This window comes from Myxine glutinosa, chromosome 2, assembly GCF_964187855.1.
Source record: "Myxine glutinosa chromosome 2, kmMyxGlut1.1, whole genome shotgun sequence".
Taxonomy (NCBI): Eukaryota; Metazoa; Chordata; class Myxini; order Myxiniformes; family Myxinidae; genus Myxine; species Myxine glutinosa.
The window spans coordinates 82,074,921-82,092,585 of NC_136262.1; the positions used below are offsets into that span (position 1 = coordinate 82,074,921).

The 17,665-nt window shown below is 49.7% G+C and overlaps 1 protein-coding gene across 1 annotated transcript in view; it reads right to left on the bottom strand.

Moving 5' to 3' along the window:
* Positions 1–4,740, bottom strand: part of LOC137421645 (unconventional myosin-Ie-like) — a 164,686-nt gene extending 159,946 nt beyond the window's left edge. The window contains 1 exon segment of the mRNA XM_068107900.2: positions 4,654–4,740. Within this exon segment, the coding sequence (XP_067964001.2) occupies positions 4,654–4,656 (3 nt within the window). The 5' untranslated portion in view covers positions 4,657–4,740.
* Positions 4,741–17,665: the final 12,925 nt, after the last annotated feature.

The following is a 17,665-nucleotide window of genomic DNA, read 5'->3' on the forward strand; positions in this document are numbered from 1 at the left end:
TTTGAACCATTTCGTTTCAACACAGCCTCAAGGGAGCCCAACTATGACACCACCAGAGGCACCTGTGTGTTTGGTTACTTCCAGGCACCTGTGGTTCCCTGCATGACTCAGAATTTCCAAAGGTGCTTTTCATCGATAAGAATATGTTAGCTGGACTGAAATCCGCACTCACACGCAACTTTCACTGATCTTTCAAGAACAAGCAATCGCACATCGTCAACAACTGTGAATGGCATTCGTATCCAAAACATGTCCATGGATGTGGTGTTTAAACTGTGTTCACGGTGGAGGAAAAAACATGTCCAAGTAGTGTATGAAAATGTTGTCTGCACTGATTACCTAAAATCAGGAAATGCAGACAGCCTTTCTGTTCCAGTCATACTGTACATGAAATGTGGAATATTTCCTAGGTACCGTACTGTGTTAAAGGAATAAACTAGAACAAACATCAAACGGTATCTTTTGCAAAATGACAAAATAGCTTCTTTTATTTGGCTCGAGTGCAGCCACATCGGAAATCGTGACTTTGTTCACGTGATTATAGAATGTAACTACTGTGCACAGTGATGGTCGGGGATAGAGTGGATGGAGGTCGGGAAGGAGCTTTTAAATCTGAAACTCTCTCTCTCCTCTCACCCTCCCATATCTCTCACCCTCCCATATCTCTCACCCTCCCATATCTCTCACCCTCCCATCTCTCTCACCCTCCCATATCTCTCACCCTCCCATATCTCTCACCCTCCCATCTCTCTCACCCTCCCATCTCTCTCACCCTCCCATCTCTCTCACCCTCCCATCTCTCTCACCCTCCCATCTCTCTCACCCTCCCATATCTCTCACCCTCCCATCTCTCTCACCCTCCCATCTCTCTCACCCTCCCATCTCTCTCACCCTCCCATATCTCTCACCCTCCCATCTCTCTCACCCTCCCATCTCTCTCACCCTCCCATCTCTCTCACCCTCCCCATCTCGCTCACCCTCCCATATCTGTCACCCTCCCATCTCTCTCACCCTCCCCATCTCGCTCACCCTCCCATATCTGTCACCCTCCCATCTCTCTCACCCTCCCATCTCTCTCACCCTCCCATCTCTCTCACCCTCCCATCTCTCTCACCCTCCCATATCTCTCACCCTCCCATCTCTCACCCTCCCATCTCTCTCACCCTCCCATATCTCTCACCCTCCCATATCTCTCACCCTACCATATCTCTCTCACTCTCCCATCTCTCTCACCCTCCCATCTCTCTCACCCTCCCATCTCTCTCACCCTCCCCATCTCTCTCACCCTCCCTTCTCTCTCACCCTCCCATCTCACCCTCCCATCTCTCTCACCCTCCCATCTCTCTCACCCTCCCATATCTCTCACCCTCCCATCTCTCTCACCCTCCCATCTCTCACCCTCCCATCTCTCTCACCCTCCCATCTCTCTCACCCTCCCATATCTCTCACCCTCCCATCTCTCTCACCCTCCCATATCTCTCACCCTCCCATCTCTCTCACCCTCCCATCTCTCTCACCCTCCCATCTCGCTCACCCTCCCATATCTGTCACCCTCCCATCTCTCTCACCTTCCCATCTCTCTCACCCTCCCATCTCTCACCCTCCCATCTCTCTCACCCTCCCATCTCTCTCACCCTCCCATCTCTCACCCTCCCATCTCTCTCACCCTCCCATCTCTCTCACCCTCCCATATCTCTCACCCTCCCATCTCTCTCACCCTCCCATCTCTCTCACCCTCCCATCTCTCTCACCCTCCCATCTCTCTCACCCTCCCATCTCTCTCACCCTCCCATATCTCTCACCCTCCCATTTCCTTGTCTCCTCCACTCTCTCCTAAGCTCCTCCCCTCTCTCATTCCCGCATCTATCTCGGGGCGCACACGTGACACCCAGAGTTGAGCCGATCAATACATATGGAACACGGTCTGGCACATCACGGATAGAGAGACAGCTTGATCCATAGTGAGTTGTGGCTCCTTGCTGTGGTGAAGCTGGATGCTCCAGTACTGGGGAGGGCTTTGTTGGGAGCAGCATGGATGGGGAGACGGTTCTCTCTCCTGCTTGCATCAATTAACTTTGAATTCTGTAACATGTTTATGCAAGTAATAATAAACTGTTGAACTCTGTTATGCTTGGACCTTGATTGGTGAAGACTAATTTATTTTAAGGTTTCAACTGAAATACTTTAAACCTGACAGAAGAGTGAGGGAAAATTCCCCCATACAGACTTGGGCAAAAAAATCGATTTCCCGGTTAAAATCGATTCCCACCATCAGAATCGGGAATCGAATCCTTAATTCTACAGAGTCGATTACCCACCTGTGAATGAATGATCGTTTTAAGGCCATTCTCCCCACTTGAGCGGGGGTTGGCCTTGCCAAGCGGGCCCCATGACAATCATGGTTCCCTGTTTGAGGCAATGTTTTTATGGCCGGATGCCCTTCCTGACGCCAACCCTTAGTCGCCTCTTTCGATGCGCAGGGATACGGTGTACCTATTCTAAACCAGGGTACACACCGGGATCATTCATCCCAGCAAGCTGGTACTCAATTTGCCAACCTCGGAAGGATGAACAGGCTGAGTCAACCGCCCTGGTGTTAATTCAGCGATCGACCGGGATTCGAACCCAGGATCGTAGGATCCCAAGCCGGCACCCTAACCGCTAAGCCAACGCCTGTAACGGTTCCAAATCTCCGGAGCCGATTCCTACTCTGCCTTATTTATCTCAATTTGTCCATCGAAAATCCGTTCAATGGTTCAGCAAATTGCATCAAAAGTTTCTCCTGTCATTCTTTACAAAACAGACAAGACAAGTCCGTTTTTCTCTGCCTAGTTTGTTCAAGTTGTGAAGAAAATGAGCAGCCGTGTGTGTTCATGTGGGTCCGACTTCTCCTTCCCGGACCCGACAGACAGCATTAGCCTATTTTATCTGTATAGACTATTGTGAGATTCCAAAATCATTTTTATGAACAGCAAATATATAGCAGAATATTTCTTAAGAGCAAATAAGTCTGGAGCAATCGAGGATACACCTGTTCTGTTGCCTTATACATCGCTCAGGTAAACCAAGTTCAATTTGTTTTATCTCATTGAAAAAATTATATTTTTCCCAGAGGTTTGAATTAATTCGAAGCAGCCTCTACTTCTTATTGTATTTTCAGAAGCATTCCTACGTTTCAGGGTGGGACAGACACAGACACAGACGACGTCATTAGCTTTTTTCTTTGCGGCAAAAGTAGGAATGGACATGGAGGACTCCACCTCGGAAAGAAAAATCTGCTTCAAAAAGCTTGTACGTCATAGAGCATGATCTGAAGCTCCTTTGCAATTGTGAGGAGAAATAGATCTGGGGAAGGGTATAAAACAATTTCTAGAGTGTTGAAAGTTCCCAAGAACACAGTAAGCTCCATCATTAAGAAATGGAAATAATATGGAACTACCCAGACTCTTCCTCGAGCTGGACGTCTGATCACACTGAGCAACTGGACAATAAGGACTTTGGGCAGGGAGGTGACCAAGAACCAAATAAATACTCTGACAGAACTACCAAAGAGTTCCTCGACTGAGATGGGAAGATTGAGGTTCGGTGGGATTTAAGTGAGACGCGGAGAAGATTTCGGTTCCAACAGGACAATGACCCCAAGTATACAGCCAAAGCAACACTGGAATGGCTTCAGAGCAAGAAGGTGAAAGTCCTTGAGTGGCCCAACCAAAGCCCAGACTTGAATCCCATTGAGAATCTGTGGAAAGATTTGAAGATTGCTGTTCACCGACGCTCCCCATCCAACTTGACAGAGCTTGAGCAAATCTGCAAGGAAGAATGGGAAAAACTCCCCAAATCCAGATGTGCAAAGCTGATGTACACATATCTAAGAAGACTTGAAGCTGTAGTCGCTGCTAAACGCGCTTTTACAAAAAATTGAACCAGGGGGTTGAATACTTATGCATGCAAATTTGATATTTTGTGTTTCATTTTCAATTATTTTGTAAAGAATTCAAAAAAAGAAATTCCATTTTGACATTATGGGGTATTATGTGTAGATCAGTGACAATTATTTTTTATTTAATCCATCTTAACTTCAGGCTGCAACACAACAAAATGTGAAAAGAGTCGAGGAGTGTGAATACTTTCTGAAGGCAATGTACACACATATTGAATCTGACATTTATACTGTGAATTAAATACACACATATTGTACTGTATGTGACATGTTGTACTGTATATTATACACACACATATAATATGTGACATGTTATACATATTACAAACACACACACACGCATGAAGGTGGATACTTTGAGACCTGGGAGGGCTCCATTCCACCTTCTGAAAGCTGCAATATGCGGTTAACAACCAACAACACACACCGACATTCTATTTGTACAAACTTTGTGATGTACCATGTTTTACAGAATCCATGACTTACAACAATCACCATGATCTACCATGGATCATTACGATTTACTGCGTCCCCATTTGTTTTACCATGATCACTCTAATTTACCGATTTGCGATTTAATTACCACACAGCTGACAATGATTTACCATGGTTCATTTCAATTAACGACCATGCTCCGTGCACATTACAACAATTTACCATGGCTGATTTACCAATAACACTCGCTCAGCCTTACATGGTTGAAGAAGACTTACCATGGCTTCTGCTGTCCAGCTCAGTGCTTGGGGCTTTGCTCTCTCTCTCTCTCTCTCTCTGAACCCGCAGCTACCACTCCCAGCAAGGGGTTGCATGCGGAAGTCCCAGCATGAGAAACTGCATTCAAAAAGAGAAGTTATTTGCAAGAAAAAGAGAGGAGCGCTATTGGTCACTGCGAGTGCTGAAAGAGTGGCCAAGTGAAGCAAGCGGGTACCAGCACATGGCCTCGTGTAGAAAGACCCACTGAACTTGTAGAAAGATCACCAAGTGGGCAGGGCATGCTGGCAGCACCTGTTTCTCAGACAAAGTCCTTTGTCAGCAATTGTTTAAAACATTTCTGGGCTCAGCACCTGCACCTTCACTGTCCCAGGAAATGTTCAAATGCTGTATACCAGCAATGTAGGTTTTTGTTAAAGGCACCACACATGAAATTTGAATGTTCCAAGGACCAGCGCACACTAAAAGTTCGTGTTTGAAGCACCAGAGATGTATAAATTTACATTTTAACTATCAAGGGTGTTAGTGTTTGAATTATATATGAAAAGGATGAATCCGCACTTCATTCTGAAAAACAAATTAGTGTCAAATGTTTATCGATCACCTTAATTAATATATCTTCTCGATTTGTTCAAAGATTTGCTGTTATTGCCTCTTCTCTTGCTTTGTCAGCATTTGGTTAAGAATGAACCAATTTTGCTGACAATGTTCCATGGCCAACATTTATTGTTTTCTGCAGTGCTGTGACAGGTCAAATCAGCTATATGATGAACATGCACTTCTGCTCATTCCAGATAATATTCTTCACCTTGTCAAAATTCTCTACATGTGATAAAACTCAGCTCAGGGTTGTCTCACACACACACACACACACACACACACACACACACACACACACACACACACACACACACACACACACACACACACACACACACACACACAATATATATGTATTGGTTCATGGTCTAGCGTTCGCCATTTCTGTATTGTCTGTATGCTTTTGGCTTATCACGGGTACCTCGCTCGTATACTTTACACACACACACACACACACACACACACACACACACACACACACACACACACACACACACACACACACACACACACACACACACACACACACACACACATACGTATATAATTATATATATATATATATATATATATATATATTGTTACAGACGCGGTTGTGGATGTTGGTTTACCGAGCGGTTTGGTATGACCGCGTCTGCACAGTTTACCCGATTATACTCGAACGTTGGCCGAGTCGCGCTATGCTAAATCAATTAAGGAAAGGACACAACGGCTGGGTTAAAATGACACGACACCAAGGGTACAGTTCTCAAGACCTCCGGAGGAGGTTATAATATATCGGAACGTTAGATTACACCGACCAGAGGTACAGCATAGTAAGGTGGGCACTTAAACACGGTCTTATATTAGCCCCGACAGACCACAGATAAACAGGACAAAACTGACTCACACAAGGATTGATGGCAAGGAGGGGCAGGTAGTTGATAGCTCAAGGTGCACCTTGGCTCAGGGGCAGGATCCACACGGTCCGGTCCAGAGATGCGGGAGGTCTCTCTCAGCGTCAGCGTTGGAAGGTGACGTTCTTTCTCCAAGCTGGGGGCGCATCTGACGTCACGTCCGGTAAGTGGCTGCGTATATCCGGCGGGGAGTGACACGCCCTCGGCTCGTTAGCTCCGCCCCAGATGGAATCGGCCCGTTGCTTCTTATTGGGTGCGGGGGTTACCAGGCTCCGCCCTTGACGAGGAGCTGACAGCCAGCCCCTTCGTGGTAACCCCGTGGGCGCACATGGCAATGGCGGCTAACCAAGCCGGTGTGAGGACGCACACTCCCCGCACCGCGGCCGCGCCGCCCCCGCTGTGGTTGTAGTTGTTGTTGTTGTTATTGTTTCATGGGGAAGATGGGAGGAGGTATGGGGAGGTCCTAAACTCACTACTGGTGCCATACAATCACATTCTGGTGCAACGAAGAGTCAGAATTAATGGAAACGAGTCCTTAACTGACATAGACTAAGAATAACTAGCAAGATGTCCGAAAGTTGTCTACGTGAGATGCGGTGGACCTGGGCACGACATTTAATGGGGGAAGAAGGGGAAGGTCGGTTCTACAGAGTGTTGTTTACAGACAATGGGACTAGGGAATGGGGGATTGGGGATAGTTGGGGAGTATTGGGGAAATAGGGGAATATTTACAAGCGGATATGGAGGCCAAATCCCATATCCGCAACATTGCACCCTTCTCTACCCTCGGGGCGTCCCGACCCGATAAATTTTTACCTATTTTAGTGTGGCACTCAGATGTAGTTCCCTCTACTATTAACTCTACCCTGAGTGTGACAGTTTTACAGATATTCACAAATGAGTAAATATGTCCCCCTGCGACGTTGCACCCTTCTCCTCACAGAAACACACCCACAGGATAACCAAATCGCGGAAAGAATTCTCAAACTAAACATACAGCCGGTAGGGAGCATTATTTACAAGACTACGCGGATATTTACACTACGATCCAGGACCTGTTTTTGGAGGAACACATGCAGATGTTATGCATAGAGAGAGCACGCATGCCAGCATCGATACACCAACCCACGAGTGCTCTGTGGCCTTACGGCCTTTAATAATGTGCAGAGCACCCCTTCCAAACACCAAAAGCACCACCCCAAGCACCAATCGGTGCAGTCACCATTGTTCATTAAAATAAAAACAACAACCCCTAACCCTGCAGGTGTCTCTTGCTCTTCGTGTGGTGCACTTGGCCTTCTTGCTTCCCTAGAAATAAAGAAAGGCGCCAACCGCATCCATTTCTTTATTGTGGCCGTCAAGGGGGCCAACTATTAGTGGTTCACCTGTTTGGCATAGGTGCCACGTTGACCCAGAGGTCCATCAATGGGTGGTGCTTGGCCGCAAAAGAACTGCGGTCCATTGTGGGTGGCCACCAAAATTGCGGTCCATATGGTGTATCGATCCAGGCAGCAAGCAGCGAAAGTGCAGGCCCACAACTGCGGAGCCAGCACCTCTCTCTCCTCTCTCTCTGCCCCAAAGCCAGATCCTCGGAGGTGGGAGACAAAAGAAAAGACAAGTGAGTAAGGTGGTAAGGGCGCAAAAGTGCACGCAATACAAGATGATGCACACTGGGGGCACATGGGAACCAGGTGAGACAGGTACGTTCCTACCGTACGCCCCCCCCCCCACCAGGTAACCTACATGGCCCCTCCCTTACCCCTTACTGCATCCACAAAACACAACACTACCCATAAACATCTACTTTACCAATCAACAAACGTCCCTACTGTCTTCCCCGTTCCTCCCATAAACCAAATTCGTCTTCTCTCCCTCCTAACCAATCAAATTTGCCATTTTCAACTCTCATCAAAATTTGCCATCTCCAACTCAACATCATAATTTGCTATCACCAATTCATCATCAGTCCCTCCTAGGGAGGGAGAGATGGAATCACCCCAAGGTCTCATCCACGTCGTGATGCGTCTCACCAATCCACACAGCAATTCTCATTTCCTGCACACAGAACAAAGAAAACACAGGTGTGGAGTCATCATCATCACCACAGGTAAGTGGCTGCGTATGGTGCGACAGGTTCATCAATCCTAACTATTTCCTAAATGACTTTAACAACTTTACATTACCCGGGGTCTTTCTCCTGCCAAACCATTGGCCCTCTTACACTATGGGTTCTAAAAACCAATTCCCATTGGCCAAACTGTGGTGCTTTTCAATTTGGGGTCTCACTCCCCCGATTCATCTCCCGGTGCCCTCGCACAATTTCTGGGCTGTGGCGTGTACCTCTCCCAGCGGGTCTACCCACCTGCACACCCCCACCACTGCAGTTGCCTCCGAGCTTACCTGCTCCTTACCCTAACCTAACTACCTGGGGAAGGCCCTCCGGCGCTCTCCCCACTCGGTGCCCTCTCTGGCACTGGGCTGCCCGATCCACACCCGGGATCCTCAGGCACCCACTCACAACTACCGGCTCCCAGAGCCCACCTGCGGCCTCACCTGGCCGACATCCTCACAGTGGTGGAGTGCCCAACCAACTACACGCACTAACAGGCTACACGCCCAGCCATTTCCACAACACTAATGCACCCGTCCACAATACCATTCTGTCACCCGCACCACAGATGCCAATATCCAACCACAATTTACCTGTACCCTCTACCTAACACTTACACTACCCGCCCCGGGTATCCGTGATGGGGGTCCACTCTTCCCCCATTCACACCTTCGCACCATGCACACCACTCCGTACCACTTACTCCAACTCTCTCCACACACCTGTACTTGCACACCTGTGCTCTCATTCTTGGTGCCGCCTGCACCCTTCTCTCCCCAAGCGCATTCGCGCTGATCCACACACTCACTACTCATACACTGCTCCACTCACCTGTCCAGTTGCACACCTGTGCAATCACACCTGTTCAATTCTCACACAGCATCATCTCATCTAACTACTCCCCTCTGAAACTTGCGCTTCCCAGTCGTCCCTTTAAACTATTGCGCTCCCACGTCATTATCATCCACACTAATCTACCTGCGTCCCCACTACAGGTATCAGTCACTAACTAAACTTAACGTCACCTAATGTCATCTTCGCTAGATCCCTACAATATAACCTAACCCACCCGGGCTAGTTTTCACTGCCATACACCCCATAAACTATTGCTCCTTTGCCCCCCCATGGGAAGGGTGGCAGGGATGCCACCCTTACCCACCGGGCCCATCGCTCACTACCAATTTTGCACATCAAATTTCAACAAATCAAAAATTTGCCAATCACTACTCATCATCTGCCAATCACTACTGCCAATCCCTTGCCAATCATCAAATTTTGTTTTTTTCTAATTTTGGGTCCAAAACACTAACCTCATCACCCAGTCTACTCACTAATGCCTCTCGGTGCGCCAATTCCTGTCCAAAGCCCGGCTTTGTAAAGCCAAGCCATGAATGCGGGTTGTTCTGCGCCAGCGGCTGGATGCGTCCGGCATTCGGTGCAGGGACGGGGGCTTACCCGTGCCGAGATCCCACGCACCATCTTGGCACGGAGCCATCCAATGTCCCGCTCTCGACCTGCCGGCACGTCTCACCAAAAAGTGGTCGCCATGACGACCCTTTCTATCGGGCTGCCAGCTCCGCCTAGTGGAGCACGGACGCGGCCGTTCAAAGCGAGGCCCGGCACGCACCGAGGGCCCGATTCGGCTAAAAGTCGACCTAACCGCTGCTCCGTTTAACGTCGATGCTTCACCTGCATGCTTACACCCCGCAGCCCGTTCCTTGCTCACACATCCAGCCGTTCCCATGCTCCTCGTACCTTTCCTTACACACCCAGGTACCCTCATTCCACTCACAGCCTTGGTCACACACCTGACCAGCGAACACTTTGGCACACATTCGTTGGTCGCACACCTCACCAACACACCTCTTCGCGCCCCCTCCTCCGTCACCTCCTCTGTGACAATCACAGGTGTGCTCTCATTCGCACACCCAACCACGTGCCTCACTACCAATTCCAGCGTGCATTCCCACTCACGCTCTACCATTCCAGGTGTGCATCCTTTCTCACCTGTCACAACCAACTCACGCTCCTTGTCACTCTCACTACTCTCACCACCACTCTTGACAACGCACTCACCCTTACTCCCGTCAGCGCACTCTTTCCTCATGCACCCGTCCGTTACACACCTCTCTCGCGCACACCCTTGCGCACACTCTCCCGTCACACCCTCTGTAACACTCACCACAGGTGTGCATTCTTCCTTGCCTTTGACAGCGCACTCTTTCCCCATGCACCTGTCCGTCACACACCTTTCTCGCGCACACTCTCCCGTCACACCCTCTGTAACACTTACCACACCGCGCTTCCATGTGCTCCCTCGCACACGCGCTACGACCGACTCACTCTCGCCAGCACCCTCACTCCTTGGCACACACTTTTTCCTCACACACCCCAGAGTCGGACTTTCTCGCACACCTCCTTTTTCGCACACCAGACCTGTCGCACACTTCACCCACGGCCTCTCACGAACACCCGGGTCCATCTCGACCCCCAAGCTTCTTAAATCCCCTGGCGCATCATACGCACGACCATATTGGTCACCACTTACACCGGGTCCTCTTCCTCTTCGCTTCTCCTCCATCACCTGCGAATCCTTCATCCGATTAATGAGCACATCATCACGATCCAAACACAGACTTCGGACCAATTGTTTTATCTCCTCTTTTATCTCTTTCTTATCCCCTCTCCGTCGCTTCTTAATTTCGCTCATCCCTTCTTCCACTTCTTCTAGTTTCTGCTTCACCTCTTTTATTCCCCGGTACGTCTCCTCAAGCTCGTCCTCCAAGGCTACCTTGACCGTTTCCATGTGCGTCCTCATCTGCCGGTCCTTCGTCTCCATTACCTCTATCACCTCGTCCAACCTCGTTGTCAGTCCCTCACGTACCATCTGACATTCCCTCTTCGTCGCTACCAAGTCATTTTTTAGGTCATTTTGTGTCGCTTTTAACCCTCCTATTACCGCTGTGTTCTTCTTTACCTGGTCCGTTAGTTCTTTTTGTCCCACTGTCAGTTGTTCTACTCCCAGCGTCAACTCCTCTATACCCCCTTGCAGTTTTACAGTCCCCTTTCTCACCTCCTTCTCCATGTGCTCCTTACAGTGCCTCACCTCCTCGCGCACTCCTCCGACCTCCTCACTCACACCTCTTCTGATCTCCTCTCCCATCACTTGCATCTCCTGCCCAGATGCCACCCTCATCTGCTCCATTTCCTCCCTGTGAGCATCCAGTTTGGTTTCTACCCCCATTCTGACCCCCTCTATCTGCTGCCCCATTTGTTTAACTTCCCTTTCCGCTTGGTCCCTCATGTCCCTCAATTTGCCTTCCATCCTGTTTTCTAACCCCTCTAACCCCTTTTGCATCCCTTCCATTTGATTCTCTTGAGCGGCCATTCTGTTTTCTACCCCCATTAACCCATTTCTCACCTCTTTTATCCCGTTGTCTAACCCCTCAAAATTATTGTCTAACTTCCCAAATTTCTTGTCTAACTCCTTATAATTATTGTCTAACCCCTCACTGGTACCCCTCGCTTCGTCCCTCATTACCCCCATTTGGCCCTCCAATCGCTCACCCTGAGCATCCATCCGGTTCCCCATTTGTCCCATACTGCTTTTCAAACCTCTAATTTGGTCTCCCAATTGCTCACTATTCTTTTCCATAAGGGCCGTCATTTGCATAAAAAAAAGGTTCAAATCCACCGGTGGCGCTACCACGGTCGCGGGCGTGGACGCCGTGGCCATCTGCGAGGCGCCATTTTGCGCGCCCGCTACTTCATGCGTGACGGCGCTATTTTGCGAATCTGCTACCCTCACTGCTTCGCTCTCCTCTTGTCCCTCAATTTGGTCCTGGATCGACCCTACCTCACTCTCTACCGGAACCCAGCCGTCTTGGTTTGCCATAGCGCGACTTTCAAAATTCGGGTTTTTTTTATTTTTTTTGTAAAACACAATCAAATTTCGCCGTTATAATTTCGAGCGCGGGAAACGCGCTCCGGATCGAATTCTACTCCCCGACACCAAAATGTTACCCTAATGGTACAATTGGTGTCCCAAAATTTGGGCCTAACTGAATTTAGTCCCAGGTCCGAATTCCACTCCTCGACACCAAATGTTACAGACGCGGTTGTGGATGTTGGTTTACCGAGCGGTTTGGTATGACCGCGTCTGCACAGTTTACCCGATTATACTCGAACGTTGGCCGAGTCGCGCTATGCTAAATCAATTAAGGAAAGGACACAACGGCTGGGTTAAAATGACACGACACCAAGGGTACAGTTCTCAAGACCTCCGGAGGAGGTTATAATATATCGGAACGTTAGATTACACCGACCAGAGGTACAGCATAGTAAGGTGGGCACTTAAACACGGTCTTATATTAGCCCCGACAGACCACAGATAAACAGGACAAAACTGACTCACACAAGGATTGATGGCAAGGAGGGGCAGGTAGTTGATAGCTCAAGGTGCACCTTGGCTCAGGGGCAGGATCCACACGGTCCGGTCCAGAGATGCGGGAGGTCTCTCTCAGCGTCAGCGTTGGAAGGTGACGTTCTTTCTCCAAGCTGGGGGCGCATCTGACGTCACGTCCGGTAAGTGGCTGCGTATATCCGGCGGGGAGTGACACGCCCTCGGCTCGTTAGCTCCGCCCCAGATGGAATCGGCCCGTTGCTTCTTATTGGGTGCGGGGGTTACCAGGCTCCGCCCTTGACGAGGAGCTGACAGCCAGCCCCTTCGTGGTAACCCCGTGGGCGCACATGGCAATGGCGGCTAACCAAGCCGGTGTGAGGACGCACACTCCCCGCACCGCGGCCGCGCCGCCCCCGCTGTGGTTGTAGTTGTTGTTGTTGTTATTGTTTCATGGGGAAGATGGGAGGAGGTATGGGGAGGTCCTAAACTCACTACTGGTGCCATACAATCACATTCTGGTGCAACGAAGAGTCAGAATTAATGGAAACGAGTCCTTAACTGACATAGACTAAGAATAACTAGCAAGATGTCCGAAAGTTGTCTACGTGAGATGCGGTGGACCTGGGCACGACATTTAATGGGGGAAGAAGGGGAAGGTCGGTTCTACAGAGTGTTGTTTACAGACAATGGGACTAGGGAATGGGGGATTGGGGATAGTTGGGGAGTATTGGGGAAATAGGGGAATATTTACAAGCGGATATGGAGGCCAAATCCCATATCCGCAACAATATATATATATATATATATATATATATATATATATATATATATATATATATATATATATATATATATATATATATATATATATATATTGTTACAGACGTGGCTTAGATGTTAGTTTACCGAGCGGTTTTGGTATGACCACGTCTGCACAAGTTACCGATTATACTCGACGTTGACGAAGCCGCGCCACGCTGGCTCAATAAGAAAAAGAAGACACCCGGCTGGGTTATAAAATGACGACACCAGGGATACGGTTCTCAAGACCTCCGGAGGAGATTATATTCGTTACGGAAGGTCAGATTACAGGGACGAGAGGTACAACATAGAAAGACAAGCACTTAGACACAATCTTATATTATTCCCCAACAGACGACAGGCAAACGGGACAACGGCTGACTCACACGGGGGTTGATGGAAAGGACAGGCGGGTAGCAATGGCTCCAGGTGCACCTGTGCTCAAAGGTTAGAATCGACCCGGTCCGGTCCAGAGATGCGGGAGGTTTCACAGCGCTCGGAGGGGACGTTCTTTCACAGGCGGGCCTTTCTCTCTCAGCGCTCGCAGGTCCTTCTTTTTCCAGCTCGGGGCGCATCTCACGTCACATCCGGCGCGTGGCCGCGTATATCCGGCGGGGAGTGACACGCCCTCGGCTCGCTAGCGCCGCCCCAGATGGAATCGGTCCGCCCTTCTGATTGGGTGCGGGGGGTTACCAGGCTCCGCCCTTGAGGAGCTGACAGCCAGCCCCTCCGTGGTAACCCCGTGGAGCGCGTGGTCAATGGCGCTAATCGAGCCGGTGTGAGGACGCATCCTCCCCCGCTCCGCCGCCATCTCCTCTGTTGTTGTTGTAATTGTTGGGGAAGAAGATGGAAGGAGGTATGGGAAAGGTCCTAAACTCACTACTGATGCCATATAATCACATTCTGGTGCAACGAAGAGTCATAATTAATGGAGACGAGGCCTTAACTGACATAGAATAAGAATAACTAGGAAGATGTCCGAAAGTTGTCTACGTGTGGTGCGGTGGACCTGGGCACGACATTTAATGGGGGAATAAGGGGAAGGTCGGCTCTACTGATTGTTATTTACATGCAATGGGACTAGGGAATGGGGGATTGGGGAAAGTTGGGGAGTATTGGAGAAAATAGGGGAATATTTACAAGCGGATATGGAGGCCAAATTCCATATTCGCAACATTGCACCCTTCTCTACCCTCGGGGCGTCCCGACCCGATAAATTTTTACCTACTTTAGTGTGGCACGCAATGTAGTTCCCTCTACTATTAACTCTACCCTGAGTGCGACAGTTTTACAGATATTCACAAATGAGTAAATATGTCCCCCTGCGACGTTGCACCCTTCTCCTCACAGAAACACACCCACAGGATAACCGAATCCGGAAAGAATTCGCAAACTACACATACAGCCGGTAGGGAGCATTATTTACAAGATTACGCTGATATCTACACTACGATCCAGGACCTGTCTTTGGAGGAACACATGCAGATGTTATGCATAGAGAGAGCGTGCTTGCCAGCATCGATACACCAACCCACGAGTGCTCTGTGGCCGACGGCCTTTAATAACGTGCAGAGCACCCTTTCCCAGCATCAAAAGCACCACCCCACCACCAATCGGTGCAGTCACCATTGTTCATTGGAATAAAAATAAATTCGACAACCCCTAACCCTGCAGGTGTCTCTTGCTCTTCTTGTGGTGCACTTGGTGTTAACTAAAAGTGGTTCACCTGTATGGCATAGGTGCCACGTTGACCCATAGGTCCATCCCCGGGTGGTGCTTGGCCGCAAACGAACTGCGGTCCATTGTGGGTGGCCACAAACATTGCGGTCCATATGGTGTATCGATCCCGGCAGCAAACAGCGAAAGTGCAGGCCCACAACTGCGCAGCCAGCACCTCTCTCTCCTCTCTCTCTACCCCAAAGCCAGATCCTCGGAGGTGGGAGACAAAAGAAGCAGACAAGTGAGTAAGGTGGTAAGGGCGCAAAAGTGCACGCAATGTAAGGTGATGCACACTGGGGGCACATGGGAACCAGGTGAGACAGGTACGTTCCTATCGTACGCCCCCCCCCCACCAGGTAACCTACATGGCCCCTCCCTTACCCCTTACTGTATCCACAAAACTCAACACTACCCATAAACATCTATTTTACAAATCAACAAACATCCCTACTGTCTTCCCCGTTCCTCCCATAAACCAAATTCGTCTTCTCTCCCTCCTAACCAATCAAATTTGCCATTTTCAACTCTCATCAAAATTTGCCATTTTCAACTCAACATCAAAATTTGCCATTACCAATTCATCATCAGTCCCTCCTAGGGAGGGAGAGATGGAATCACCCCAATGTCTCATCCACGTCGTGATGCGTCTCACCAATCCACACAGCAATTCTCATTTCCTGCAACAAAACAAAGAAAACACAGGTGTGGAGTCATCATCATCACCACAGGTAAGTGGCTGCGTAAGGTGCGACAGGTTCATCAATCCTAACTATTTCCTAAGTGACTTTAACAACTTTACACTACCCGGGGTCTTTCTCCGGCCAAACCATTGGCCCTCTTACACTATGGGTTCTAAAAACCAATTCCCATTGGCCAAACTGTGGTGCTCTTCAATTTGGGGTCTCACTCCCCCAATTCATCTCCCGGTGCCCTCGCACAATTTCTGGGCTGTGGCGTGTACCTCTCCCAGCGGGTCTACCCACCTGCACACCTCCACCACTGCAGTTGCTACCCGAGCTTACCTAGCTCCTCACCCTAACCTAACTAACTGGGGCAGGCCCTCTGGCGCTCTCCCCACTCGGTGCCCTCTCTGGCACTGGGCTACCCGATCCACACCCGGGATCCTCAGGCACCCACTCACAACTACCGGCTCCCAGAGCCCACCTGCGGCCTCACCTGGCCGACATCCTCACAGTGGTGGAGTGCCCAACCAACTAGACACACTAACAGGCTACACGCCCAGCCATTTCCACAACACTAATGCACCCATCCACAATACCATTCTGCAACCGCATCACAGATGCCAATATCCAACCACAATTTACCTGTACCCTCTACCTAGCACTTACACTACCCGCCCCGGGTACTCGTGAAAGGGGTCCACTCTTCCCCCATCCACACCTTCGCACCATGCACACCACTCCGTACCACTTACTCCAACTCTCTCCACACACCTGTACTTGCACACCTGTGCTCTCCCACCTGGTGCCACCTGCACCCTTCTCTCCCCAAGCGCATTCGCGCTGATCCACAACACTCACTACTCATACACTGCTCCACACACCTGTCCAGTTGCACACCTGTGCAATCACACCTGTTCAATTCTCACAAACACGGCATCATCTCAGCTAACTACTCCCTTCTGAAACTTGCGCTTCCCAGTCGTCCCTTTAAACTATTGCGCTCCCTCGTCATTATCATCCATACTAATCTACCTGCGTCCCCACTACAGGTATCAGTCACTAACTAATCTTAACGTCACCTAATGTCATCTTCTAGGGCCCTATCAATATAACCTAACCCACCCGGGCTAGTTTTCACTGCCATACACCCCATAAACTATTGCTCCTTTGCCCCCCCATGGGAAGGGTGGCAGGGATGCCATCCCACCACATCGGGGGTCTCTCACTACCAATTTTGCACATCAAATTTCAACAAATTAAAAATTTGCCAATCACTGCCCATCATCTGCCAATCACTACTGCCAATCCCTTGCCAATCATCAAATTTTGTTTTTCTCTAATTTTGGGTCCAAAACACTAACCTCATCACCCAGTCGACTCACTAATACCTCTCGGTGCGCCAATCCCTGTCCAAAGCCCGGCTTCGTAAAGCCAAGCAATGGATGCTGGTTGTTTTGTGCCAGCGGCTGAATGCGTCCGGCACTCGGTGCAGGGACGGGGGCTTACCCGGGCCGAGATCCCACGCATCACCTCGGCGCGGAGCCATCCAATGTCCCGATCTCGACCTGCCGGCACGTCTCAACAAAACGTGGTCGCCATAACGACCCTTCCTATCGGGCTGCCCGCTCCCCCTAGTGGAGCACGGACGCGGCCGTTCAAAGCGAGGCCCAGCACGCACCGAGGGCCCGATTCGGCTATAAGTCGTTCTCAACTCTACCCCATCTAACGTCGATGCTTCACCTGGACGCTTACACCCCGCAGCCCGTTCCTTGCTCACACATCCAGCCGTTTCCATGCCCCTCG